The sequence below is a fragment of the Podarcis raffonei genome, chromosome 12 (genome assembly GCF_027172205.1).
Source record: "Podarcis raffonei isolate rPodRaf1 chromosome 12, rPodRaf1.pri, whole genome shotgun sequence".
Classification (NCBI taxonomy): domain Eukaryota; kingdom Metazoa; phylum Chordata; class Lepidosauria; order Squamata; family Lacertidae; genus Podarcis; species Podarcis raffonei.
The window spans coordinates 14,100,627-14,127,522 of record NC_070613.1 but is presented as its reverse complement, the minus strand read 5'-3'; the positions used below and the strand labels follow the sequence as shown (position 1 = coordinate 14,127,522).

Sequence of the window (26,896 nt, the reverse complement as noted above, 5' to 3'; positions counted from 1 at the left end):
ATAAATACCCATATTTACTAATAATGGTTTGGTGCCCTCTTGTGGACAAGACTGTCTGAATGCTAAATATTTGTATATAATTCACAGGGAGAGCAGGTTATTGTGTTCAGTCTATTGCAGCAAAAACAACAAAGAGGCTTGCACCATAGCTGACAATGAAGAGTTGTTCCTGATTCTATAATGTCCCACAGCCACACCAGAAGCAGGCACTTAACGTGTAACAGGTGTCTGAAGAAACCAAACACTGTGTTAATTCCATGGGCTCCAACCCAACATTATTAAATGTTTTGTAGCAAATTAATGCTCTTTATTTCACATGAATGATAAATATATAAAGCAGATACCCAAACTTCATAGGACTGCATGTTGTTTTATTCTAAAATATCTATAAACAATTGCAATGCATAGCATATACTAAGTAAATACATTTTTGGAATTAAATATAAATACAATTTATATCTCCCCTTTGCATAAAATATCATGAATATTTGTTCTGTTTTATGTTTGATAAAAATATTCTCTATCTCAGGTTCAAATACTGTGTCGATACTTTAAAAATATATAAATACTATTTACAAAGATGAATGAAAAAATATGAAATCATGTATTTTACTCAAGCTAAAACCCAAATATTAACAAATACATCTAAAATCAAATGGTTGTCATATGTGTGTATTCACAGAAAGGCATGTCTTTCTTTCTTTTTACAAGGCCTGCTGCAGAAGTAAGTTTAATTTCTCAGATTCCTCTGGCTGAGGTAGTGCCCACTTCTTCTTTACGTACTTTATGTCTATTGTTCCAGATTCTTTGGCCAGGGCAATCCCCAGGAGACCGCTGGGTTTTTCAGGCTCGCCCAGTACAGCCATAGTTATAACCCTGAGGAGAAAATAGTGCTTGTTTAACAAAGGGAGGAAGAGAGGGAGAGAAAGGTGAAAAAGTAAATCCCCCTCCATTCGCCTGGCTAGGACCAACTGTCATTCGGCTCTTCCTGCTTCCTGTCCAAAATGGCCTCCACAAGCTGCCATTCCATGTGGCTTCATCTGAGGGACACAGCAAGGACCCCCTCCCCACATTTGCATCAGCTTCTCCCCACTCCCACCTCCAAGAGCTGTCTCTACCCCCAACCACCCTGCTGCTTCAACATCAGGAGAGGAGAGACTCAAAGCCATGGCCATTTAATAATAATTATTATTATTATTTATTTATACCCCGCCCATCTGGCTGTGTTTTCCCCAGCCACTCTGGACGGCTTCCAACAGAATATTAAAATACAACAATCTATTAAACATTAAAAGCTTCCCTAAACAGGCCACCTTCAGATGTCTTCTAAAAGTCTGTTAGTTGTTTTCCTCTTTGACATCTGGTGGGAGGGTGTTCCACAGGGCGGGTGCCACCACCGAGAAGGCCCTCTGCCTGGTTCCCTGTAACTTGGCTTCTTGCAGCAAGGGAACCGCCAGAAGGCCCTTCGCGCTGGACCTCAGTGTCCGGGCAGAACGATGGGGGTGGAGACGCTCCTTTAGGTATACTGGACCGAGGCCGTTTGACTCCTCCAGCTGCATCAAAATCCCTCTGTTCCTCCTGGAAGCCCTGTCAATTACCTTAAGCTTGGAAATTATTCACCAGAGGGAACAGAGAGGTAAACGTGGGGAGGATTTCCTTCCTGACCCCAAATGTGGCGATTACCTGGACCATGATAGTAATCTTTACATGGGTTAAGGAAGTGTAAAGCTCATGAAGATCGGAGTTTATAGCAAGGGAACAGCAGTCACTTGTAGTTCAGTCACTCATTGAGCCCGGATGCTGAGATCCAGCGCCGAGGGCCTTTTGGCGGTTCCCTCATTGCAAGAAGTGAGGTTACAGGGAACCAGACAGAGGGCCTTCTCGGTAGTGGCGCCCGCCCTGTGGAACACCCTCCCTTCAGATGTGAAGGAAATAAGCAGCTATCCTATCTTTAAAAGACATCTGAAGGCAACCCTGTTCAGGGAAGTTTTTAATATTTAATGCTGTAGTGTTTTTAACACTTGATTGGGAGCCGCCCAGAGTGGCTGGGAAAACTCAGCCAGATGGGCGGGGTAGAAATAATAAATTATTATTATTATTATTATTATTATTATTATTATTATTATTATTATACCAAGTTTGTATGACTATCGCTAAAACACCGTGCTATGTATGGACTTACTTATCGGACCAGATAGGCTGCTTGGCTACGGGAGCCAAGTCGTTTTCCAGCAGGTCCCAAATGTAAACGACAGACATGGCATCCAAAACAAAGAAGACGGCTGGTCTGGTCAGAGCCCACTGCAGGGAAATGATGGGCTGCCCGCTTGTGCTGTTGTTCCACTGCATAAGCGGAAGCTCAGAGGTCATTTGGTGCAATCTTATGCTGCCATCTGAACAGCCCACCTGAAAACATAAAGACAAAAACCTTAGCGGTTCGCTGGCACAAGTAATCCTCTTACTGATTAGAACGTACAACCAACTCTAAAGGGACCCACACACAGTTTGCCACTCACCCGCAGCATGTAATAACTGCCCACAAATAACTGCACATAAGTGGCAAACTCCAATGCTCTCCCTCCTGTCTGCCTGCTGCTGCCTTATTGCTTGCATTGCCACAAGCATCCCTGGTAATAAAAGGTAAGGCTGACATTAGAAATTGTTCTGTGCATTGGTTCTTGTGGTGGCAATATATATCACACAGTACCATGCTGTGTGATTAACAGGCCAGCTCCCTTGTGCCTTAGCACCAAGGAAAAGAGACTGAACTTTTTGTGAATAATCTCTGACTGAACCGGTTTCAGAGTAACAGGCCAGGTTGGGGAGCGTCATTCCCTGCACCCAAATCTTGCAGAAGCGATGCTGCGTTTTCCACTGTCAATATTCACAAAAGTTCACTTGTGGGTGCAGGCCAAAATTTATTTCCCTTGCCAAGTGAGTTTCGGTAATTACATATACAGACAACAACTGAACAGGAGGCAACCTGGAAGTGGCTGGAAAAGAGGGCAGAACACGTCAGAATGCGCTTATTTGTGTTCCACCGTTGCGCAGAATGCAACCCCTGCACAAATCGGAGGCTGCCTGTACAAGTCATATACACAGTGGCCCTGTTGAAATTATTGTTCCAGGCTTCATAAAGCATCCTGAGCTTCTTTTCCCAGTTTGTTAACTGACATTAAGCCAGATTTCCCCAGTTTGGGACATAATGGGTGGCTCTGGCTTAATCCAAGCCAGAATAGTTATACTGAAGCCAGCACATGGTAAGGGGAAGGTAAGGGAGGAGCACTCGACCCCACTGCTCTTTCCCAGATTCAAAACAATACTAGAATAATAGTCTGAATCAGGCCAATATTGCTATAACATATAATCTGAATCCAGAAACCTGTACCACCCTCTTCTGTGTGCCCAAGGGGGCTCAGGAGTCATAGCAGGCCCAGCCTAGGCCCATACTGCACAGCAAACCTTTTGGGAAACTAAGGGGAGTCATAAAAGCTGTTTGCAACATGGCATAGGGGCCTAATTTTCAAAGCAGAGCATTTCACTGGGCACGTTCCATCAACACCTTGAGTAGACTTAAGTGCTTATTTAGAGCCTGACCAACTGTAGAATTTCACTCCCTCCAGCTATTACAGTCACGCTGCATGTTCATGGCCCTTTCTCTACATGGTTATGGTCTGGCTACAAGTTTATGTAAACAAAGGTAACTGTGTGTGTTCTTACACTTGACATTCATCTGTTTGTAGTTGTACGAAGAATTACAAGACACTATTATTGTTGCCTCATCTCAGAACAGACTGAAATCTGAGTCACACTGCCAGAGCTGGGGGGGTTGAGCAATTTTGATGCTACTTGCAAAACTCTTTACAGAAAGCAAAGACTGCTCCATTATAGGATACACGCATTTTCCCGTTTAGCTCTGTTAGCAGCCCGGATAAGCTCCAGCCAAGAAATGAAAATGGGCATCCATACCAAAAAGATTGGTTTTCCAAAAGGAGAGAAGTCGATAGCATTGATTCTGGTTGATCTCGGCGCCCCCTGCTGTGGTTTGAACCACCGGGGAGGTATTCTTAGTTCATGCCTTGTACCATGGCTCACTATAGCCTGCAAATTAAAAAAAAGCGGGGGGTGGGGACTCTTATTTCTGCTACGTTAAATGAAACAACCCAGGTAGGCTACTTCTTTAAAAAAAACAAAAACTGGAAAGTAAATTATATACCCACAAAAGAGGACTGGATATATAAATTAGCTGAATTTATAGAATGGGCAAAATTAACTGCAGCAATAAGATACCAAACTAGATCACAATGGATATGGTTTGAAGAATATATGAGTAAACACTGCTCTAAAGATAGCATGCTGATATGTTTAGACTAGTTTGTAAAGTTGTTTTAATAGTTTAATAAAACAAGTAACATAGTGATACATGAACTGCAATGTAAACAAGAATGGTAAAGAATTAAAGATGACAAGCACTGGTGGAGGGAAGTCACCAGGAGGTATTATCATCCACCTATTTTTTGTAATTTTCCTTTATCCCTATCTTTTTGCCTTTTTGTTTTGTTTTCTTTCCTTTCTGCTTGTTTGTCTGTAAGGCATGTAAATTATTGTTTTGTATGCATATTAAATGAATAAATTTAATACAAAACCCCCCATGAAAAACACTTTACAGAGAGCTGTTAGCTTTATTTAGAACTTAAAATGTAGCAATTTGTAGTAAGAACCTGAAAGTGCATGCATTTAAAGATGTCGCCATTAAAATGTTAACAAATGCAGATGGATCACGGACAACATTCAGGAGAAGAAAGGAGGCAATAGGGAAATTAAGTAGAGAATATTACTCACAACGTCTGTTCCGACAACAAAATGATTGGGATTTGAAGGCAGAAATTTAATATTCAGTGTCTGAGGTACCTTCATGAGCACGGTATCCCTTGAATAAAATCTGGGAAAATGTCAAATGGATAAATTTATATATTGTAGAAATGTTGCAGTGTAGAGTGCTCTCATTCACTGTCTCATATCCTTTTGTAAGACATTTCATTCCATTCTTCTCCCCAATTTCTGTCCCTCCCCCCCACAACAGGCAATCAGTATTGTGTGGATACTGAACATGTTTAGCCCCCAGTGAGCTGCATTTTTTGGAGCTTTTCTCAAAATGTTTGTTTTGCTGTAAATCTTGGGGTTCCCCCAAGCATACTGATACCTCCCCCTCGTTTCTTTGTGTCCCCATTTTGGCTACAATCCTGTCGGCACTCACCAGCTTAGTCCACTGTTAGAGGGAGAATCCTTCTCCCAAACGATTTTTCACTAACAGCAGCATAATGCTTGGCCTGCCCTCAGGATGTGGTAGAAATAGCAACCACATCCACAGCTGCAGTTGTATAAAAGCACATATGAAGCCTAAATGGCTTTTACACCTTGAGAGGACAATGCAAACCTCCAGCAACTGAGTGTTTTCAAAAGTACTGAGTGATTCAGATTGAGAAACACAGATTATAACAAAGAAATATGCTTGGCTATATAGAACAATAACTTCAAGAAATGTGTCATATCTTTACCTGCAGTTGAGCTGAACTGTAGAGCTGTGGACCAGTTTTATTTTGCCCCCTGGAATTAAGCCTGTAAGTAATAAAACTGAACTGTAATAATAATAATAATAATAATAATAATAATAATAATAATAATAATAATAGCAGCAGCAGCACTGATTTGCTGCTTTATGGAAATTGCAGACCAACATGTATTCCAAGGTCCAAGATTTTTCTACAAAGGAAAGTTGGTAGATAGAGGATACCACCTAGAGTGACTCTAGGTATACAGAGCCATTATTTTAATGCTTCATGTAAGTATTGCATGCAATTCCACTGTTGGCTGCCTGCCCAGAACAATCCCAAGCTTTTGTGATGACCAACAATCCTTTTCTCACAGTATCTGACTTTGTCTTCCTTCCCTTCCATAAACAGCAGCTTCACTGAGGAGTTTCACTTACCTAAATCACTTTGTGAGCCTGCCAGATCCCCCTTTTGAAGTTCAACTACTACCTAAAAAGTGGCAAAAAAAAAAAATCAAGAAAAAAGAGGAGGTATCATTGCAAACATTCTGAAACATATTTCAGCTTTCCGTATGTTCTCACTAAGACTTTGCCTACCCTGCAGTTTACTAAATTAAAAACTGTACTACCTTAGTTCTTATTCCTTGACTTGCTGCTTATTCAAAACAAAGTTTGCTTTGCAGGCATTCTCCAAACAATATACCCTAAGACCAGCTTCTTTCCTAAAATTTGGTTGTGGGCTTCCTTGCCTAAATGGATCATTCTCTTAAAATATATTTTAAATCTTGCATATAATGTGCAATTAGGCATCCCTACCACACTAAAATTCACAAATGAAAGCATACAGTATCATCCAAAGCTTAGTAAGGTAAAGGTAAAGGGACCCTGACCATTAGGTCCAGTCGTGACCGACTCTGGGGTTGTGGCGCTCATCTCGCTTTATTGGCCGAGGGAGCCGGTGTACAGCTTCCGGGTCATGTGGCCAGCATGACTAAGCCGCTTCTGGCGAACCAGAGCAGCGCACGGAAACGCCGTTTACCTTTCCGCTGGAGCGGTACCTATTTATCTACTTGCAGTTTGACGTGCTTTCGAACTGCTAGGTTGGCAGGAGCAGGGACCGAGCAATGGGAGCTCACCCCGTCGCAGGGATTTGAACCGCCGACCTTCTGATCGGCAAGTCCTAGGCTCTGTGGTTTAACCCACAGCATAGTGAAAGGTTATTGGCTGCGCTTTATACTGCTGTGGAATATGAGTGAAACAGATCTTTAAAATAATACATAAATGCTCCAGAGGTGCAGCAGAAGAGTGGTCTTCCTCAGAAATAAATTTTGTGACAACTTTACAAACAGGAAAGCATGACAGCGGTAGTAGCAGGGGAAAGCACTACTGTATGGAGCATTCTTGTGCGAACTGCATTGGAAATCTAGATCTAAAAGCAGAGTAATTCTTTAAAAAAGGTTATTATTAGTTTTACTAGGAACCAACCAAAAAGATGCTCATGATACTTACAAACAGGATTCACAACAGGATGCCCTAATTAGCAGGAAAGGGAAACTGCATTTTCCAAGCGATAACATCTTTAATGTTTGTGTAAAGTCTCTCTCAAAAACAGCCAAAGTTGCACAAAAAAGCTATATGCCTGAGCAACAAGTGAGTAATAGCTATGGAAAAGTTCCAACTCACCCACAGACTGAGAGTCCCGTTTTCATCCATAGAGGCAATCTGAAATGAAAGTCCTAACATTTCTGCAAGGAAAAATGATAACTCAGTAATTATAGATTTGCAGGCACTATGGTTGATCATACATTATTTTGCCCACTTAAATTTGACCCCCATAAGATAGGCATTAACAGAGATACTAACATGCTAGAATTTTATCCTCAACACTGACGCAATAATGTTCACTTCTTGGTTTGTTAAATTAATATGCTGCCTTTCCACCCATCAAGGTTCCTCAAGCCAGCTGATGAAAGAAACAATTTAAAATATCACCAGGCCATAAAACAAATACAGAATGAAACAAACCGTGCAGTGAAACTCAGCGGCAGAATAATGACCAGCCTGCGGCAGGTGTCTCTAATGCTTGGCTTGTTTTCTAACTGCCCGCCCCTCTTAGTTTGCCAAGTAGCTGGGATGGTCAAATAAACCACAATTAAGCAAGGCTGTTGGGTTCATTCATAATGCCAAAACGTAGTGAAGATAAGCCGTAGTTCAAAAGCCAGCAATAAACTATGGCTTCACATCTGCCATGACCCATGAAATGAGGACCCTGCAATGTGTGGCAGGCAACTGTGGAAAGGTTCATGCGACTTCACTGTGGTGAGTAGAAGGAAGAACGTGCAGTGCCCTCGTCAGGGCTCTTCCCATCAGAGGACAACTCTGTTGCCATGCTCTGACTCAGAAGATGGCTCTCCTACAGTACCTCTGGCTCCCCAGCTTTACAGAAGCCAAAGACTACAAAATAATGAGAGACCTTTAGCAAACCATGCTGTTTGATGTAGATTATTGATTGGACACCACCTGCGAACTTCTTGCTTCCATGGAATTAGTTAACAGCGTGGTTTGATCCCAGAAAATAAACCAAGGTTATTTGTCTGCTAGACTGAGTTAGGATGTTCAAACAAGCCATGCTTTGGCTAATTCAACCATGGCTTGTGAACTACAGAAATGTTTATAGGCAAGGAATTCCAGAACAGTGACAACTGCGGGCACAACCTGTATTTCCAAAGAATATTTGTCAAATTTCTGGAGAGCAGTCTACGTACCTTCCTGAGATGAGAGGTAGGAAAGACCACAATTCTGCTCCTTGAAGACAGATGTCGAGACAGGTTCGACTGTCAGCACAGAACATGTGTGGTTTACTGAGGCAAATACTCCATCTATAGTTGAGAAATAAGCAAACAGTAAGTCCACCCATCCAACCAACCCCCGTTTTGTTTAATTCAGGACTGTAGTGACTGCTAAACTGATGTGGAAACAAGTGATAAAAAAAACAAATTTCAAATAAGGTCTCTGTTCTCTTTAACACATGTTTATATTACTGCATATGATGTTAAAAACTTCACTGAGTGTTAACCCTATTATACTGGAAGCACCATGACCATTGCATTTCAAGCGGGGGTGTTTTTCATCAGAAGATACAGGGAGCAGAATTAATTCTAAACTCTCTAATATTAATCATAAGTTATCATACAAGCCACTTGAGTGGTGCGATGGCAAACATGTCAAACTAGGAATAACATTTAGATGTACTACATTATTTATTTATACTCCGCCTTTTTCCCCTGACAGGGCAGCTTACATATAAAAATGAGAACCGCTGAAAACATAGAAAAAGCATTAATTAAAAAACAATTAAACTTTGTTGGAAGTATTGCTAATAGCCTCTGAAACATGCCAGGCTTGGTATATATTCTACCAAAAAAAAAAGGGGGGGGGGAGATTGATACTACTTCACTGATCTTCTTTTCATCAACTTTAATTACATGGGTTCAGCCTTTGTCTTATCTTTTTACACATCTTTTGCATGGAGTGGGGGGGGGGAGAATACCCAAAATGGAATTGGAACAACTTCATATTTATGTACTGTGCTTGTTCATTTATCATGGCGCTGGCCACTCAGGTTGCAACAGATGTGATGATATCATTCAAGGGATGTTGACCAACCGGTAGAAAACGTTGGAGATCGAAATGTCCAATCTGTTTCATTGACCTTCATGCAGTGGTGCAACCTTGAGTCTTCTCTGAGATCCCATACCAGCACTGAACCATCGATTGTTCCAGCAAACACTAAAGTAGCCTTACTAGGACTAAAGCAGCAGCATGTCACCTATATGGCAAGAGAAAATATCCCGGAATTACAAATAAGGGAAATATAGTTATACTGAATGTGTTTTGGTTCGATGGGAGTCCAACTTAATGGAAGGGTAGAGAAATTATAAATTTCGTTTTGCCTACGTGGAACACATTTGACATTAGCACCATTCCAATGATATAATATAAATAGTTTTAATGTAATGCAATGATTGGGGGGGGTATAGTCTTGAACCCTTAATCTTACACTTTCATGTTGTGAACTGATCTGAAATCTGTAGAAGAAGGGCAGTACAGTGGCATCTTGGTTTTCGAATGTAAACCATTCTGGAAGGCTGTTCAACTTCCGTAAAGTTTGAAAACCGAAGCATGCATTTCCGGAAGAATTTACTTATGAAAAACTCAAAACGGAAGCTGCGTGGCACGTTCAACTTCCAAAAAGTGTTCGAAAACCAGGTTTTCAGCATTAAAAAACTGAAACTTTCGACTTCCGAGACAATTGAGACCCAAGGTACCACTGTATACAAATTTGATAAAATATGACACAAAGTAATCAGTTTTTCACATGCAGTACACTATGGAATCAAACAGAACATAAAGGAATGAAACACCCACCCCCCCCGCCGCCGAACAAAAATAGAAGATGAACTACTGTCTGAAAGCTTTTGTAGCACCTGAACAGGAATGTATCTAAATGATGTGGGGTGGAAATTTTCCAGTGCTTTATTTCCCCTTGGAAAACTCTGTTTCATAAGTTCATTAAAACAGATGCCAAATACAAATGACTATTACATGAGCTTGGTAGTTTTAACATATATTTTGCTTTGTTTACAAAATACATGTAAAACAAACAAGTTAAATAAATTAGATCACTCTCTTTAGGGGCATCCGAAGAATTCCCAATGCACATTTGTTCCCACAGAAAACAAGAATTTCTGTGTGTCAAATCTTCGAGTTGAGACTTTTCTTTCCCCGAGCAACAGCTGTTCTGGGTTTAGCCCATGACTGTCTAAATGCACAGGCATGCTCTAGGAAAAATCCCATAGAGGGCAGACTGTAAGAGGGGGTGTGGAAGCTAAGCTGGATGTAAGCTTCTTCATTGAGACAGAAACCACTGTAGCAAATTTTAAAGATAAAACAGGCTGCTGGAAGAAGGAAAGAAGAGAGGATATTATTCTTGTGCATAACAGAGTGCCTTCCCCATGCTGCAGTGCTCAGCCAGTCTCTATAGGTGGGAATTAAATAATATGTTGCTCCTGAGTTGATTTAAAACATTTTATTTCTAATATTTGACTTAAGGGAATTAATCAGAACTGAGCCAGTCGACCCACATGTGGTGACCCAGTTACTGAACCTTTATTGGCCTGAACGGAATCAAACTGGAACAACTTCAGTTGCAGTTGAACCTGGACTTGGGGTTTGGCTACCTGGTAGGGACACCAAGTCAATCTTTCTATCAAGATTTGTCATATAGCGAGGCAGAATGTTCTGAAATGGACAACATACCATGGATATAAAATTAATGCAATTTTTAGATTAGCAGTCCCAAACTGCTTTGTAGATACAGTGGTACCTCGGGTTACGTATGCTCCAGGTTACATACGCTTCAGGTTACAGACTCCACTAACCCAGAAATAGTACCTCGGGTTAAGAACTTTGCTTCAGGATGAGAACAGAAATCGTGCTCCGGCAGCGCGGCGGCGGCAGGAGGCCCCATTAGCTAAAGTGGTGCTTCAGGTTAAGAACAGTTTCAGGTTAAGAACGGACCGCCGGAACGAATTAAGTTCTTAACCCGAGGTACCACTGTATTCAAATATTATTAGTGTGCACTTGAGGGAAAATCCCGTTATAGAAGCCTTCCACTTAATTTACAATACTCTGGTAACCTGGAGAGAGTTTTTCCTTGTTTCTCTCTCTTCCCTTCTCTTCTGTGATGAAAGTGGAAAGCAGGGAAGGTGGCAGTACTAGAATCGAAAGGTAAGACAGGAGTCTTGGGTGCGGTTGTGGCTGATGTGGGTCTGTCGGCAACAATTAGATTAGTTCATATACAAAGAGGTGGGCACTAGTGCATTAGACAGTGGCATATCGCTAAAGCATACCTGAGATTCACAAAACAGCAATTTCTGAGGACTAGAAGGTTGCCAGACATTCCACACACAAATAATGTATTTGCTGTCCAGTGATAAGTCATTTGACTTTTCAGGAAACCCATGAACAGAAAGCAGAGCTTGCCTCTGACCCTGTGAGATGTGCAAACAGGATACCCTTCGACCTAGGAGGGGAAACCAAAAATCACAATTACATTTTAAAAATCTATTATGGCTCAACTACACGGAGACTTGTGATTGGATTTCCCAATGTTTCCCTTTTTAGTTAAAAGCAAGAAGGGTGGTGTCTGATTTTGGTTTAAATAGAAGCACTTGAGGGGTATTGATTTGATTAAGTAATTAGGGTGTCTAATCGTGGTTCTCCCTTATCCTATCTACTTTAGCCCTCAGTCTGCAAGACAAAAGCTGCTGCTATGTAAAACTTGTGCCTTCTGCGTATCTAGGCAAACTAACAGGCATGCTTCTGTATTCAAATTAGTTGAATTTAACTTTGCAGAGAGCTGCAGATGGATCAGAAGAATGTAAGGATTGTCTCATTGCATCTACAATTCCATTCCCAACAGCAGCCGGCTAGATAATGCTGGAAATTCACAAGCAGGGAACAAAACAAAAATGCCCCATTCCTGTTTCTTGTTCCTGGGATCTGGCATACTGCCTCTGAACAAGGAGGTTCTTCTATAAACTGCTCAACATCATGACTTTTACTATGTATCAGTCAGGCAGAAGATCTAGACACGTCTGCAAAAGAATAGGAGTTTCTGGTGCCCCAGTACAAGATGAAGAGCAAAAAGCGTCTTACCATTCAAGAAAGGAAGATTGGTGTTTAACTGGAAGCACCTGTCACTAATAGACAGACTGGATGGTCGTGATCTCAGATTCCGCCGGGGCTGCGTTGCTACTTGATCTTCCTCAAGCAGAACTTCAATTACCTTTAAAAAAAATAGTATTTGTTAGAAATGTGGGGGGAAATCTATTAGTCTTTCCTTCAGTGTTAATAACCTGCTAAGTAGTCTGCTGGCTCAAACTGCTTTTACCTCACTTCAATGACTTAGAAGATGGCGGGAAAGTTTTGTGGGGTAGTTTCAAGACAAACGGAAAAACTGAATTTGCGGAGCTGTTATAGAGGAGTTTGTTCCTCCTTGGGTACCCATTCCTACTTGATTAAGGAAAACCATCCCATAGAATGAAAACCAGGTGAGGGGAAACACAAGTGATCACTCTGACTCTTGCCTATGTAAGGAATATATTAAGCTCCAAACTATGGTTACTGCTAATTATTATTTTAAGCATGAATATAAAAAGTAAAATATATACCTGACAAGCGGATCTCAGAAAACTTGCCAATCTCTGGGAATCAATTTTTAGGGTAAGGGAAGATACATCACTGCTGCTTTTTGGACCTGAAAACAGACCCAAGGAAAGACGATAGTACATTACCCAGAAAGTTCCAAACTGCTTTTACATTTTGTGCTGCTAAAGCCAATAGGAAATGACCACTTGATAATAAGAGATACATAATGAGGTTTCTCTTAGCGTGTTCTTGAATTATATTACATTTTAACACCTCTACATATCTAAATAATAATCACCTCCAGACACAACGGCAGTTTCTCCAGGATGTTGGGTCCATTTTTCTTGAGTCTCTATTTCGTCAGTCTGAACATCCCTGTCCAGGTTATCTTCATTCCACTGTACATAGGCCTAAAGCAGAAATATGAAAATATCCCATTCACTCTGAGCACCTGCAGCTGTGAGCCACTTGAAATAACCATCTGCTGTATCCCAAAATACTTTGCACCACATGAAAAATTCAAGGTACTGTACAAAGTTGCATTATCTAGTTCATAGTATAAAGAAAATATGTTTCTTTTTTCCTTTGGATGTTTAAGATAAAATCTTTGAACATGATTGCCTATAGTACTGAGTTTAAAAAGTAGTTGTTTGGAATCAAGAAGAGACGGGCACATTAATCTTGCTGAATCCCATGGAAACATGAACTATGCATTTGGTCCCCAAGGAATAAAATAAATGAACTGGAAGGTCTGTTCTGTTGACTTTGCAGTATATTCTCTGGGGGTACTAAATGGAAGCTGCTGACTAGCAAGGAACACTATTACTCACAATAATGGATAGCAGCATCCAAATATTCCTGGCCTGGAAGACTCAGTCAAGGCAACCAAAGGGAGGGATGTTTGGAATAGATGGATCTTGGACTTTCCTGGATGGGCCAATGAAACTCCCTCATCCAGGTGTTCATATGGTGGAATTTAAGCCAGCAGAAGTCCCCAAAAGGGGTGTGATGGGACAAAGAGAAACTTGCACCTATTCCAAACCTCTTTCAGCTCAGTCATGTGACCTGGCAACCCAATGGAACTTACACTGGCAAAAAGAGTGGTGCTAGTCAAACTCTTATTTTAAAGGCTTGTTTTCCATCTGCTAGGTTCAGGTTGGTTGAGCTGGCAGCAGCCTCACTCCTGAATTGAGTTTGGAATAGAGGATAAATTACACTGGCATGATTTATCTTAGCATAAATTATGCTGTCATCCTATACTTAGGATTGCTCTGTTATCCATTAACACCAAGAACACAGTGAAGACCTAAGGTCTAACTGATTTCATCTGGATGAGACCTACTAAGTATCTAACTTTTTTTTTTCTAGTTTGCCCTAGTGTGAAAATTCTTATGGCTGTAACTTTTGGCTTTAAAAGTACTAGCAATGGCAAATGTAATAGATTTCTCTTGCATTAGAAACAGATACCCCATTGCCAACTTCATTATCAGAAATTAATGAATGTTTTGGGGTACTGTCAGTACTGAAAATGTTGTATTTATTTAATCAAAACATTTATACCCACCCTTTAGCCAGGAAAGCTCCCAGAATGGCTTACAAATAAATAAAAATAGCATAGTTCCTATCTGTAGGCTAAAAACACACCAGAAAAGGAAGAAGGGATGAGAGGGAACAGGAAATCAAGCGAACAAGAAATGAGAGCAGTCAGAATGAATATGCTGTGCGGTGTACCTGCTTGGTATTTATTTTCCCGAAGTTCCGGATATACATGTCATATTCATTCACTGGAGGCAAATCCAGCAAACAGAAGGTGACTGAAAAGTCCAGGTCAATAAGTCGGAGCAGTTCAATGCTACGTTTCCTTGAAAACACGTCACAAGAAAGCAAAATGGATAGTAAGAACTAATTATAGTGACATGTACTATAAGGTCTAGAAATATTCTCACTGCTAAAGGGAAGAGCAAAGAGTTCAAAATCAAGGCACATAATTTGAAGGAATGGTTTTATGTCTGCAGTTCCAGTGCACTTTAAGGAGAATGAGATTAACGCAACTGAATGCCTCCTGGGTAGGAGCCGTTTCATTTCTGTATACTTTACTGCACATAGCATGCTGTCGACACTAAGGGCTCTTTCAGACATTACACAGGGAGCAACACAGGTTTGTCACCAAATGTAAGATCAACAGGGATCTGCAGCAAATCACAGCTGCCTAACATGTATCTGCACAATACATGTTTTTGCAAGCACATATTTATAGCATTCATATTCTGTGCTTTTAGGTTTACACTTAAAATACCTTAGGTTTTAAATGTAACATGTACGTTGACTCTAAGTATATGTTAAACAGTAATATTAGGTGACAGAGAATACTCCTGGTTTAGGTTTATTAAATTCTTATCTCTTCCCACCAAAAAGGTCTCAGAACGATTTACAACCAAGAAAAACAAAACAAATTAAAAACCGATTTAACAATCTGATTTTCCTGAATAAAAACTAAGATGAAACTAGTTATCTATACGTTTTTCCCCAGGAAGGAAACTCTGAGCAGAGTTTTTGGACTGTGATCACCAGACTGCTAAACTAGAAAAATAATAAGGAGACATTTCCCCCTTCTTCCAAAAGATATCCTGCATGAGCTCAACTTTGAAGCAGAACTTGCCTTAGGTCAAGAGTGGAAATCATCAAGCTTCCTTAACAAAGGGAAACATAGCTTTGTTCCTTATACTGGGGATAGACAGAGCAGATTAGGGACAAAATAGTTTTCTGCCCAATATAAATTGGCATTGGCTAAGATTACTACATCACAGAGTCTGAGCCCAGTCAAGAGAGACATCAGGAAAGGCCAGAAAGACTTTTCTGTCTTCTCTGGCACCTCCACAGATAAGCTGCTGTTCTAGAATCATGCAAATATGAACTGATTTCTATCCCTATAGGATTGTGACACATGCAAACAATTTAGACCTAGTACATATGAATTGCTAACCAAAATACTTTATTGCACTTTGTTAGGCGTACAACACTTGTAACATTAAAAAAAAAACTATTGGAAGTTTACATGCAAGCCATCTTGCAAAAGTTACATGCAGTGATATATTTTAATACCACCTACTTCTGCTCACTGGCAATCTTTCTGATACTTTGCCGCTGTTTGGCAGTTTGGAAATCAATGAACTTTCCAGAAACAGGACTTCGAGCGGGTGACTCTTGCCTTTCTGCAAGATAGTAAGTATATTCATGAAATCTTTAAAATACAAGCAGATGGCTCCAATATACAAGGATGAAGCCTGCAATGGTCAAAAAGAACAACAAGCTTGCCTACTTCACCTTTCGTTGCAATTAAAACCACAGGAAATAACCTTACACTGTACAATAAGTGCAACAAATTTGTGTACATCCACAATGGGTCACTCTTATGACTGCTAACCGAAAGTAAGTCCTAGTCACATACCTATTTTCAGTTCCTTTTCCCTTCCTTTTGGATTCTCTCTCTGTTTTGGGAGGAAGGTCTCAATCTTTTCGTTTTCAGCATTAATTGCTTTTTGAATTGCTTCTACTTCTGCGCTCTTGGCTACTGGAATTTTTCTTACTTTTTCTTTTGTTTCTCTTTCTTCCTTTTCTTGCTCTTGGCTATCCCCACCTTCATCCTCATTCTCATCATCTATGTCGTCAAAATCATCTTCATAATCCTTCAATAAGAACAGTAGCGGTTACTTTTCTTAAAGCACAAATGAAAAGCCCATACCAATGGTATTGCTCAGCAAATTCCACTGCCAATTCTGCAACCCTAAAAGCTTTCAAGCTTCCTCTTGCCATTGCAGATTTTCTTTTAAAATGGTGGTGGTTTAATATCCATTACTAAGAATAACATTTAATGAACAGTGTAAGCGGAAGTAACTGCGCAATTTGTTTTAAAGAAACAAGCTCCCTTGGGTGGAGTTCTGTACAAAAAACATGCAGCCCTTGAGACATGAAGGAAAGGAGCCTCTGGGTGTGGGTCATAGCTGAGTAGCAGAGAAAGTCCCAGTTTCTCTACTACTGTGATTGTTAAGTTGTTTAAACTATTTTTTATATTGTGTTTTAATAATTGTAACCCGCCCTGGAACATTAGTATGAAAGGCAGGTGATAAATAGCAATAACACTAATGGTCTGCTGACTCAGTAAAAGGCAACTACCTTCCCTTCTAATTTTCTATGACAGTAGCTGACAGTACAGTCGTACCTTGGAAGTCGAATGGAATCCGTTCCGGAAGTCTGTTCGACTTCCAAAATGTTTGGAAACCAAAGCGCAGTTTCTGAATGGCTGCAGGAAGCTCCTGCAGCCAATTGGAAGCCCCATTGGACGTTCGGCTTCCAAAAATATTTGGCAAACCAGAACAGTCACTTCTGGGTTTGTGGCATTCGGGAGCCAAAACTTTCGAGAACTAAGCTGTTTGAAAACCAAAGTACGACTGTAGTCCCACCCCACCCCCCCAGCACCACCCCATGATATATTTAAAGAACTCTTAAGTGGCTGTGAAGTCATTGCAATTAAATTCCTATATTCCTACTGCTTGTGGATCAGCTACATTTATTTGGTACTGCTAGCCTCTTCAAAAAATACTCCTTTGCACTCACTTCAAAATCATCTTCATAGTTCACAGAATCATTATCATAATCTGCATCTGGATAAGGTGTGTCCTTATTTGGTTTCTAGCAAGAAAATGCAAACAACAGAATTAAATCATGATATGGCTGTAGAAATAAAAACATTAATGGAATTTATTTCACCAGTGAGATTTAACTGGCTGTGCTCCTTAAAAAATGAATGTAATAATATGCAGCTCTTACATTGCCACTTTCTTCACTTGATAGCCTTTGCCGATGGGATCCCGCAGCTGACAGGTTGTTACTTTTGTGGCGCTAACATATCAATAGATAAAACAACTCATAAGAGAAAAGCATTGAAATGTGGCAGGGAGTTCTAATAATACACCTTAGTTCTTATATTATGCTTTCAACTCCCAAGGCTGCCCTTCCTCACATGTTAATATCTCAGTCTTAGAAAAGCCTCGCTGTATTTTATATGTATTTTATCTGTAGAACAACTCCCATCCCAAATCCTGACTATGCCAGACACTAGAAACAGGCATGCTAAATATATTCCTTGATTATATTTATTTAGGACGTCTCGCCATGTCCAATGTCAACAACATCAGACGAAGTTGGCAAACTTATGCCACAATCAAACTTTGAAGATGCAACAAGACACACTTTTTCTTGTCTTATGTTTGTTACCATAAATGCAAAAAAAGAAAACTACCCTTCTGGAAGTTGCTCTACCAATACATCTCTCCCACGATGAGCCTCCTGCTCTCTTATATGCTGTGGCCTGTATAGTGTTGAGTAATCTATATGAAATGTGTGAAAGGCAGTATTTTTTTCTTTTAAACTTTATTTTATGTATTCATTGGGTGCGCACTCTGGAACACTCAGCGCCTGACTGAAAGACTAAAAAACTGCAGTCAGCCAGAGACTACATCATTTTTAGATTTTTTTTGTCTACGTTGATAAATAATCGTGAGTATTTTAAAATTCTCCAGGGAGAGAGAAAGCATGAGAAGTTTCTAACAATACATTTTGTGCATGATCCATGTAAATGTGTCTAAGGCTGCAATCCAATATATAGCTACTGTGGGAGTAAGTCCCACTGAACTTAATGGATCTTACTTCTGAGTTGACATGAATAGGATCGTGCCAAAAGGTTGCAATTTTATGCAAAAGCCGACTGAGCTCAGTAGAACTCACTTATATGTAAGCATGCAGAAGACCAAGCCCTAGAACTGGGTGCAAACTTTCAACGATATAGAACAGAAGTTTAGTATAAGCACAATTCAAATAAAGATAAACACCTTCCAATCCCATTAGTTGAAAGTGAAGAAAAACAAGTATATACTTAATTCTCCTATTCAGATTGACATGGTGTGGCTGTGCGTTATATTAGGAGTCCCGCTTTGTAACTCTTCACTAAATTTTAGGTTCTTGTTCCTTTGGTTTATTACTAATTCCTACAATATTATTGCATTAGAACACTCCAAATAAAACCACTTACTTCTCGTTTTGTAGCGTCTTTTTCACTCTTGACATGGCTCTTTACTTTTTCTTTTGTACCACTATAATGAGAAAAAAACACCAAACACAGAATTAAAAGGAGTGCCTACCAAGCAAACACTATTTCTGTGGAAAACAAGGTCTCAGAACTGCTTTACACCTGTTCAAATAAGCTATGCTGGGAAGGGGGGGGTAATGATAAGTGATTTATGTTGAATCTTTTCCTACTTACACTGTAACATGTGACTTTCTCACATAGTGAGTTCTGTGAACCCCTATAAGAACAGCACTGAACTACTTTTCATAACAATGCCTTGTCCCTTTGTAATGTCTCTCCAACACAGAAATTATTTGCTTTTGATGAGAGAATATATTGAGGAACAATAGACGTACTGTGGAGTTCACCCCGTCCTTTCCAAAGTATCCATATATTTCTGATGGCAGAAAATCAAAGAAGATCCTTGCTTACAAAGGTTTGGCAGCTTTCAAATTTTGGATCAGCTCTCACTTACAGTAAGCAGAAAATGTGAATGGCATTTCATCAAGTCTTAAAGAATGGATTTCTAAAACAATCCTACAACTCATGAAATAAAACTTAAATCTTCCCCACTCCAAATAACTAAAAGATATCTCCCAACGCTCATGGCCAAGACCGTCATTTCATTGCAGAATTCGCATAAAGCAGTTTCTCACTATGTTAAATATAAAGACCCATCCAAGCTTAACAAAGAGATGCCAGAAGCACTTGCTCTTATCCCAAGAATAGAGCTAAGCAGTTCAAAAGGAAAGGGAGAGGAAGAAGCAGCATGTAACCCCGTGGCGGGCTTTAATTTGTTTGAAACAAGGACCCTAGGGAATCAAAAAGATATCAAAAAGAAGTCAGATAGCTTTTTGTCAGGCTGGAAAACATATCCAACACAATCACAAAATGTCTAAGCAAATAAATAAATTACCAAGAAGCTGGTGCCTAGAAACTGAAAATATTTCCCTCAAATCTATAAAGCACCATCTAAAAAAATATACAATGATGCTTCCAAAATATGTATGTTGGCTATTTTAGGAGTTTTACAGTGCAATCCTATATATGTCTACTTCAAAGTAAGTGTGACTGAATTCACGGAGGCTTACTCCCAGAAAAATGCATACAGGATTACTGCCTTAAATATATTTTTCAGGCCCCTCTTCCCCTGGAAAATCAAAAGGAGGAACGCAGGACACAAGCAATCAAAACACCCATGTCGCTCTAACTTGGGTAAGCAGTCTGCCTTTGCACACACTTTGGAGACAAAGAATGCCAGGCACAAATAAATAAAATCATCGAATCGTAGAGTTGGAAGAGACCCTGAGGGTCGTCTAGTCCAACTCCCTGCAAAGCAGGAAACCTATAGATACAGTGGACCCTCGGGTTATGTTACCTTCGGGTAATGTAACTTTCGGGTTGCGATCGCAGCAAACCTGGAAGTGTATACAACGTGCGCGGAAGTGGCGCCTCATGTTGTGGGCTGTTTGGGGTACGTATGGACCCCCAGAACGAATTAAGTTCATATTCGGAGGGTCCACTGTATTTATTCAGAAGACGCGGGTGGCGCTGTGGGTTAAACCACAGAGCCTAGGGCTTGCCAATCAGAAGGTTGGCGATTCAAATTCCCGCAACGGGGTGAGCTCCCGTTGCTCGGTCCCTGCTCCTGCCAACCTAGCAGTTCGAAAGCACATCAAAGTGCAAGTAAATAAATAGGTACCACTCTGGCGGGAAGGTAAACGGCGCTGCTCTGGTTCACCAGAAGCGGCTTAGTCATGCTGGCCACATGCCGGCTCCCTCGGCCAATAAAGCGAGATGAGCACCGCAACCCCAGAGTCGTCTGCGACTGGACCTAATGGTCAGGGGTCCCTTTACCTTTACCTTTAAGCTCCACTGTGCCCAATGAGGATTACTCTTACTTATTTAAACAGAGCCCACCTTTCACGTGGATGACCTGCTTCAGCTTCATGCCTTGAACTCTTGCTTTGGCTTTTATGTTCACGGTGCTGAAAAATATATTGTTCGAAATACAATGATTCACAGCATTCAACACGACCAAGTATCTCCTTATATGCATTAACAGGTGCACGTGCTCTCTTATATCAATGACTCTTAGTATATACAGCTTCATTTTTAAAGAAGACAAAACTAGCAACAATTAAGGCTGTTGCTAGCATTCACCAGATAGGCATCATATATTATGCAAACAATGCCTGTATTAGGGCTGTATTCACAGCACTCCTTAAAAAGAATTAAAGCATGCCATAAAATAACATGTCATGGAGGTCTATCATTGACCTGGGTCCCTAAGGCATGGACTCAAGATCAAAAATGGATTGGTATGGCTGTCATATGTTTGGAAAACACAGTCAGCAAACACAGTACACAGGCATGTGACAAGCAACTGTTAGTCTACATAAAGGCTATATAATATCGTTATTATATGCACAATACCGTTACTTTGTGAGAATTACTTTCAAGTAAACATGGGAGGACTAGCCTGTTAATTAGTTTAGCTGCTGCTTTCTGTTGTGGGAAAGTGTACCTCAGACGTACAGAACTAGCTAAATTTGAGAAATTCCTGAAAAGTTGACTTATTCTCTATATTGCAAATAAAGCTTATGTGTACCATGAAAGAAGAGCACATAACATTTTGTGCAATGCACTACTTTGTGAAATGAAATGTAGATTACTTCAAAAACAAGGCCCTCACATCAAATTTATCTCATGTTTTGCAAGCAGCAAACTTCACACTTTTTCAGCATAAAACAGAATAATCCAATGTATGCTGCCACCCTAAACTCTTTGAGAGAAGGACGGCATACATATACAGTGAAAGCGTAACAAAACCAATCAATTCTTTTATTGACTTTTGGCTTCTAATGAATAATTTTCCATTGCGGAAAAGCATAATATAGTATTTTTGTTTCAAGCCACAGTATTTCTTGATATTTTCTCAGCATATCTTGTTCGCTTCTGACACAAATTCGATTTCCAAGGAAAATCTGACAATTTCTGAATTTTATATTAGCCAGCACTGCTAGGAAGCTAAAGCCAATGTAAAGCAAACCTTCTGGTCTTTCTTCTTCTTTTCGTTTTCTTCTCTGTGTTGTCTTTCACTGTTCTCCCTACGGTGTCTGTCTTCATAGTGAGACTGCTCCTTATGTTTCCTGGAGGTGTGCCCTTCTTCCCCATCCCTGACAGATGTGAAACTTCTTAATTTCAAAAACTTCTCTTTTCCTTCTACAGCTAAGAGCTCATGCTCTTTCTTCTCTCGGTGCCTTCTTCTTTCCTTATCTGGGTCCCGCTCCTTGTGCGACTTGTGCCTGTGTTCACGTTCTTCATCTCTGTGTGTCTCACCCAAAGTATCCCTGCTCTCTTCATTCTGAAGAGAAATAATTTTAAAAGTTATTTTAAAGAACCAAAATTGAAATTTAACAATTTTGTAGCTCAGAAATATACCACTACTACTACTAACAACAACAACAACAAGCCTGTACTGAGCATTCTTTTGAGAATATTTTTGGCACATTACTGGAGAAGTGGGAAGAGCAAAAAGGGCAGTGAAAAACTCAAGGAGGTGAAGAAATTATCAATCTGTTAAGGCATCTTTGAGGGGGGGAGCATACCATATTTGCAGTTTCTGAGTCGCTAACTTTTCTTTCTTTTTCTTTACACTTCCCCTCTTTTTAAGAACAAGGATTATTTTTTTACCTTCTCTTACCTCTCTCTCTGTGTGTTTTCTTTCTCTTTCTTCATCTTTTACTTTTGGGTGATCTAAAACATAATCACATCTATAAAATTAAGAAGTTTTATCTTCAGTACATTTCAGTCTCTTACTACGCTACATACAACACAAATACAGTATGTGCTACATCTCTGCAAGAAGCATTTCAGGGCTGTTACTTCAATTCCAAGCCTGTTTCAAGTAATGTGCACAGTATACAACCAATAGCAAACTAGGGGAATTACTGGAATCGTTAAAAACACACACACACAAGTATCATTTAACTTTTCCTCACAGACTAGCTCTTTTTCAAGGTTTCCCAATCTATCTTCAAGATACATTGACAATAAAGGTATTATTATTATTATTATTATTATTATTCAAATCTCTTTGTGCTAGGACACCCATCATGTGAGGCATTGGAAGAAAATACCCTCCTTCCTTTGAAGCAAAAGACAAGCAATGTCTAGAGAAGGGTGTGGGTGTGTGGAATGGGGGATCCTGCAGCCTCACCATATGGGTTTATAAGCACCAAAAGCCTCACTATATGGGTTTATAAGCACAGGAGGGAGCAAAGAAATGTCCTTCACCTCCGAGAGGAGTAGACAGAGTGATTCATAGGTGTGTACTGATGGATTCCACCCAATTGAATTGAAAGGAAGACCACTCTCATGGGAGCAAGCATCTCTGAAAAAGAAACTGAGCTTAAAAGAAAAAAGCCAGATAGCTATGCAGAGGAAACTCCCTAGTCTATTAGGTCTGCCATCTTGTTAAGGCAGACTATCTTTAGAAAGTAGGAGATGAAAAGAAAAAGACATTGTGTAGAACTGCTTGCAATCCATGTTACTGCCATGCCTCCTGTGCAAGAGTTTTGAGGCCCATTTTCACCTTCTTCTAAAGCATTACTTAAAAATACATACAATGAGCAAACTATCCCACCTGCACGATCCTTGCTGTCTCTTCTTCTATAATGTTCTTTATCTCTTTCCCCAAAAGCCTCCATAGCATTTTCCACCAGTGTTTGGTTGGGGTCATCTTTCTTATGCTTCCTCTCTCTCTCTTTGCCGCTGTGTCTCTCACCACTTTTCCCAGTGTTATGTTTTTCTTCTTGGACATGTTTTAGCTTAACTTTCTCTCTCTCGTGTTCTCTGGGATGATCTTTTTCTCTTCCTTTCTCTTTCCTTTCATTCTTATGTCTTGCATCACTCGATTTAATAAGTCTCGCTTTTTCACCTGCTTTTTCTTTCGATTTCACTCTGACCTTCTCTTGATCCTTTGGCAAGTCATCAGCATCATTGCTGTCACCCTCTCGTGATTTCCTCTGCCGATGTCTCCCGTCTTCAGACTGACTATCTGATCGAGACACCTCAAGAAGGAAACAAGAAACACAACAGTAACATTTGTCTTTGAAGACCCACCTTTTCAGGGGCAGTCTGTTCCATTTTGTCAGCCTTCTGATCCCAACCCCGAAGTCGTGGCCTCCCCATTCCATTTCCACCACAACCAGAATCCTCCCTCTCTTGCAAAAACTCGGTGAGAGGTGGGCACTCCTCAAAGTCTTGGCCACACCAGAGACGGGGAAGACAAGCAGCAACAGTGCGCGCTGGAACATACTCCCTTCTCACCCAACTCAGCAGGGGGGTGTTCCTCAAAGCCTTGGTGCTCATCTTCTTCATCCTAGGTGCAACACAGCACACATCCCTCTCACCAAAACTCGAGGGTGTCCCACTGGCAGCACAAGCAGAGAGGCGGGCCACTTCCACCACTTACTTCACCTCAACTCTTCTGGGCACCACCTCTGCTATTGCCATCAGGTACAAATAAATCTTACCTTAAGATGCTTCTTTAGTTCATCTGATTTCCAAGTGTCATCTTTGGTTCTTCTCTAGACCAAAAAGAATGGGGGAGGGGGAGGTATCTTAAACTGAAAGCTGTATTTAGAGCATAGGGCAGCACACAAATCTAATAAATGAATAAATAATAATAATAATACTATCTGGTCAACGTATTTGAACAAGCACTCAAACTACAATGCTACCAGTTGGAAATGATGGGAGATTATAGAGGGAGTTTGCTTGGACTGAAGAGACCAATAGTGAAATCTTCATAGTCATTTAACTAGATACTTTTCAGTGAGATAGTACCGGTAGCAGCTGGTGTAGTGGGGCAGAGTTACGGAGCCTCCCTTCCAACACCAATGTTGTTACAGTTTATCTGGATGGGGCAGGAACCAGGGACAGGGCAGGGACGAGGCAGTGGGTAGCAGCAAAATCAAGGCTGCATGGACACAGTGCCAGGAGTACTGGGCCAACTCTGCTGGTGCATCCACACAGTTCCAACTTCACCACCTGCTCTGCCCCTCTGCAGCCCCATCCAGGTAAGCTGTAGCTGTGCCAATATTGGGAGGATGGCTCCATCGCACCACACTGGCTGCTAGTGCAGAAACTAAGCTCTTCTCCCCCTTCCTCACATTCTAGGAGCTCACCTTTTCACCCTCTATAGCAGATTCAATGGGGGTGGGGCCCTGTTCCAGCACAAGTCCAAGTTTAAGGGAAGACAAGAGGTTCAGAAGGCTAGAAAAGCAGCTGCAGCAGCCGAAGTGTTTTGGGAGCCTGGTGGCCGCAGAACTACAGTCAAGGTATTTCACTGCAGGTCAGTTGGCCAACACTGCTCAAATTCAGGAGTGTGCATCTCATCACCTTCTGACTTCCCGTTTGAAATGGCAATGCCCAGGACAGCATCCTCCAACCACCTATTAGAAGTCGAATCCCGTTGAGCACAGCAAGGCTTAAAGGTAAAGGTAAAGGGACCCCTGACCATTACGTCCAGTTGTGACCGACTCTGGGGTTGCGGCGCTCATCTCGCTTTATTGGCCAAGGGAGCCAGCTTCCGGGTCATGTGGCCAGCATGACTAAGCCGTTTCTGGTGAACCAGAGCAGCACATGGAAACGCCGTTTACCTTCCCGCCGGAGCGGTACCTATTTATCTACTTGCACTTTGACATGCTTTCGAACTGCTAGGTTGGCAGGAGCAGGGACTGAGCAACGGGAGCCCACCCAGAGCCCACCCCGTCGCGAGGATTCGAACCGCCGATCTCCTGATCTGATCGGCAAATCCTAGGCTCTGTGGTTTAACCCACAGCGCCACCCGCGTCCCTTACAGTAAGGCTTACTTTTGAGCAAACACCTGTTTAGGGTGCACCCAAGTTCAAGCAGTGCTCACTCCCAGGGAATTATGAAGAAATCAGTCCCAGATTTGCTCGGGGCTTCAAAGGCCATCTGGTCCAAGCCCTGCTGATACATATAACTTTAACCCACTGCTTCAAACCCTCTCCCTGTCGAGGATCCCCATCATCTCTGTGACAAGCTATCCAAGTATTTGAAACCCCATTCTGTGCCTGCCTAACTAAGCAGCAAGCCCAGCTGAAGTTCTCCAACGAGACTTGCAGCCCATTCGTAGGCGTGTTTGCACTGAATTAACTCCTGCTCCGTTGCTCCCAGATACATCTGCAGCCTAAGAGGTTGATTTGCCCTTTCAAAGCTGCCCCCCGTTCCCACCTCCACCTCCAGCCTTTGTCTCCAGCGAGATTTACGCTACACCACCGACCCTCTCCTCCCCTCGCGCCCCCACACAGACGGGCAGCTCACCTTATCGCCCTCCATAACAGCACGCAACCGCCCCGAAATGCAGCATCCCCGACGGCACCCGCAGCTTCCCCTCGGGCTCTGGAAAAACTTGCAGGCCGCAAGCTTAGGTTAGGCTACCTAGGCAACTGCGTCCCAGTTCCGCCTAGCAACAGGGAGGTAGAGCGAAGGTCACAGCCGATAGGTTGAAAGTCGACCTCGGTGGGCCAATCGAACGGAAGCTACCCGGGTTTAAAGGCGGGACGAAAGCGCACAAGGGGTTCTGGGAGTTGAAGTCAAAGCTCGCTTGCCCGCCCGCCCGCCCGCCCGCCCGCCTTTCCTTCTTGCGCGCACAGATGAGGCGCTGATTGCAATTTCGGGAGGGAGGCGGATAGGAGGTTAAAGGATTGACGGAGCGATCTTCTTTTTCGGCAGCGATAGAAGCAGAAAAAACCTATTTGAAATGCCAGAATAAGGCTATTAATCGTTTTAGAGGAGAAGAAGAAGAAATAGATCTCTCCGGCTTTTTTTTTAAACTTTTCAAAAACTAATGTTGTTCCACCCTCTGCAAGGAGAATTATGTACTTTGATGCTTGTGCATTAAAAATACTAGCATAAAGGCGGCGGCGGCGGCGGAAGAAGAGGAAGAGGAAGAGGAAGAGGAAGAGGAAGAAGAA

At 41.4% G+C, this 26,896-nt stretch overlaps 1 protein-coding gene across 1 annotated transcript; it reads right to left on the bottom strand.

Annotated features, from left to right (window-relative positions):
• Positions 1–350: 350 nt before the first annotated feature.
• On the bottom strand, positions 351–26,402 carry DYNC2I1 (dynein 2 intermediate chain 1). The gene is made up of 25 exons (XM_053409489.1): positions 26,244–26,402; positions 24,428–24,481; positions 23,536–23,962; positions 22,594–22,646; positions 21,940–22,254; positions 20,808–20,875; positions 18,852–18,912; positions 17,591–17,662; positions 17,378–17,452; positions 16,212–16,449; positions 15,873–15,975; positions 14,495–14,624; positions 13,062–13,173; positions 12,787–12,872; positions 12,272–12,401; positions 11,464–11,636; positions 9,218–9,380; positions 8,317–8,430; positions 7,235–7,296; positions 5,990–6,041; positions 5,559–5,619; positions 4,843–4,942; positions 3,970–4,101; positions 2,183–2,406; positions 351–876 (listed from the first exon to the last, which is right to left on the bottom strand). The coding sequence occupies exons 1-25, from the start codon at positions 26,256–26,258 to the stop codon at positions 705–707; spliced, it is 3,192 nt and encodes a 1,063-aa protein (XP_053265464.1). The 5' UTR covers positions 26,259–26,402; the 3' UTR covers positions 351–704.
• Between the last annotated feature and the right edge of the window lie 494 nt (positions 26,403–26,896).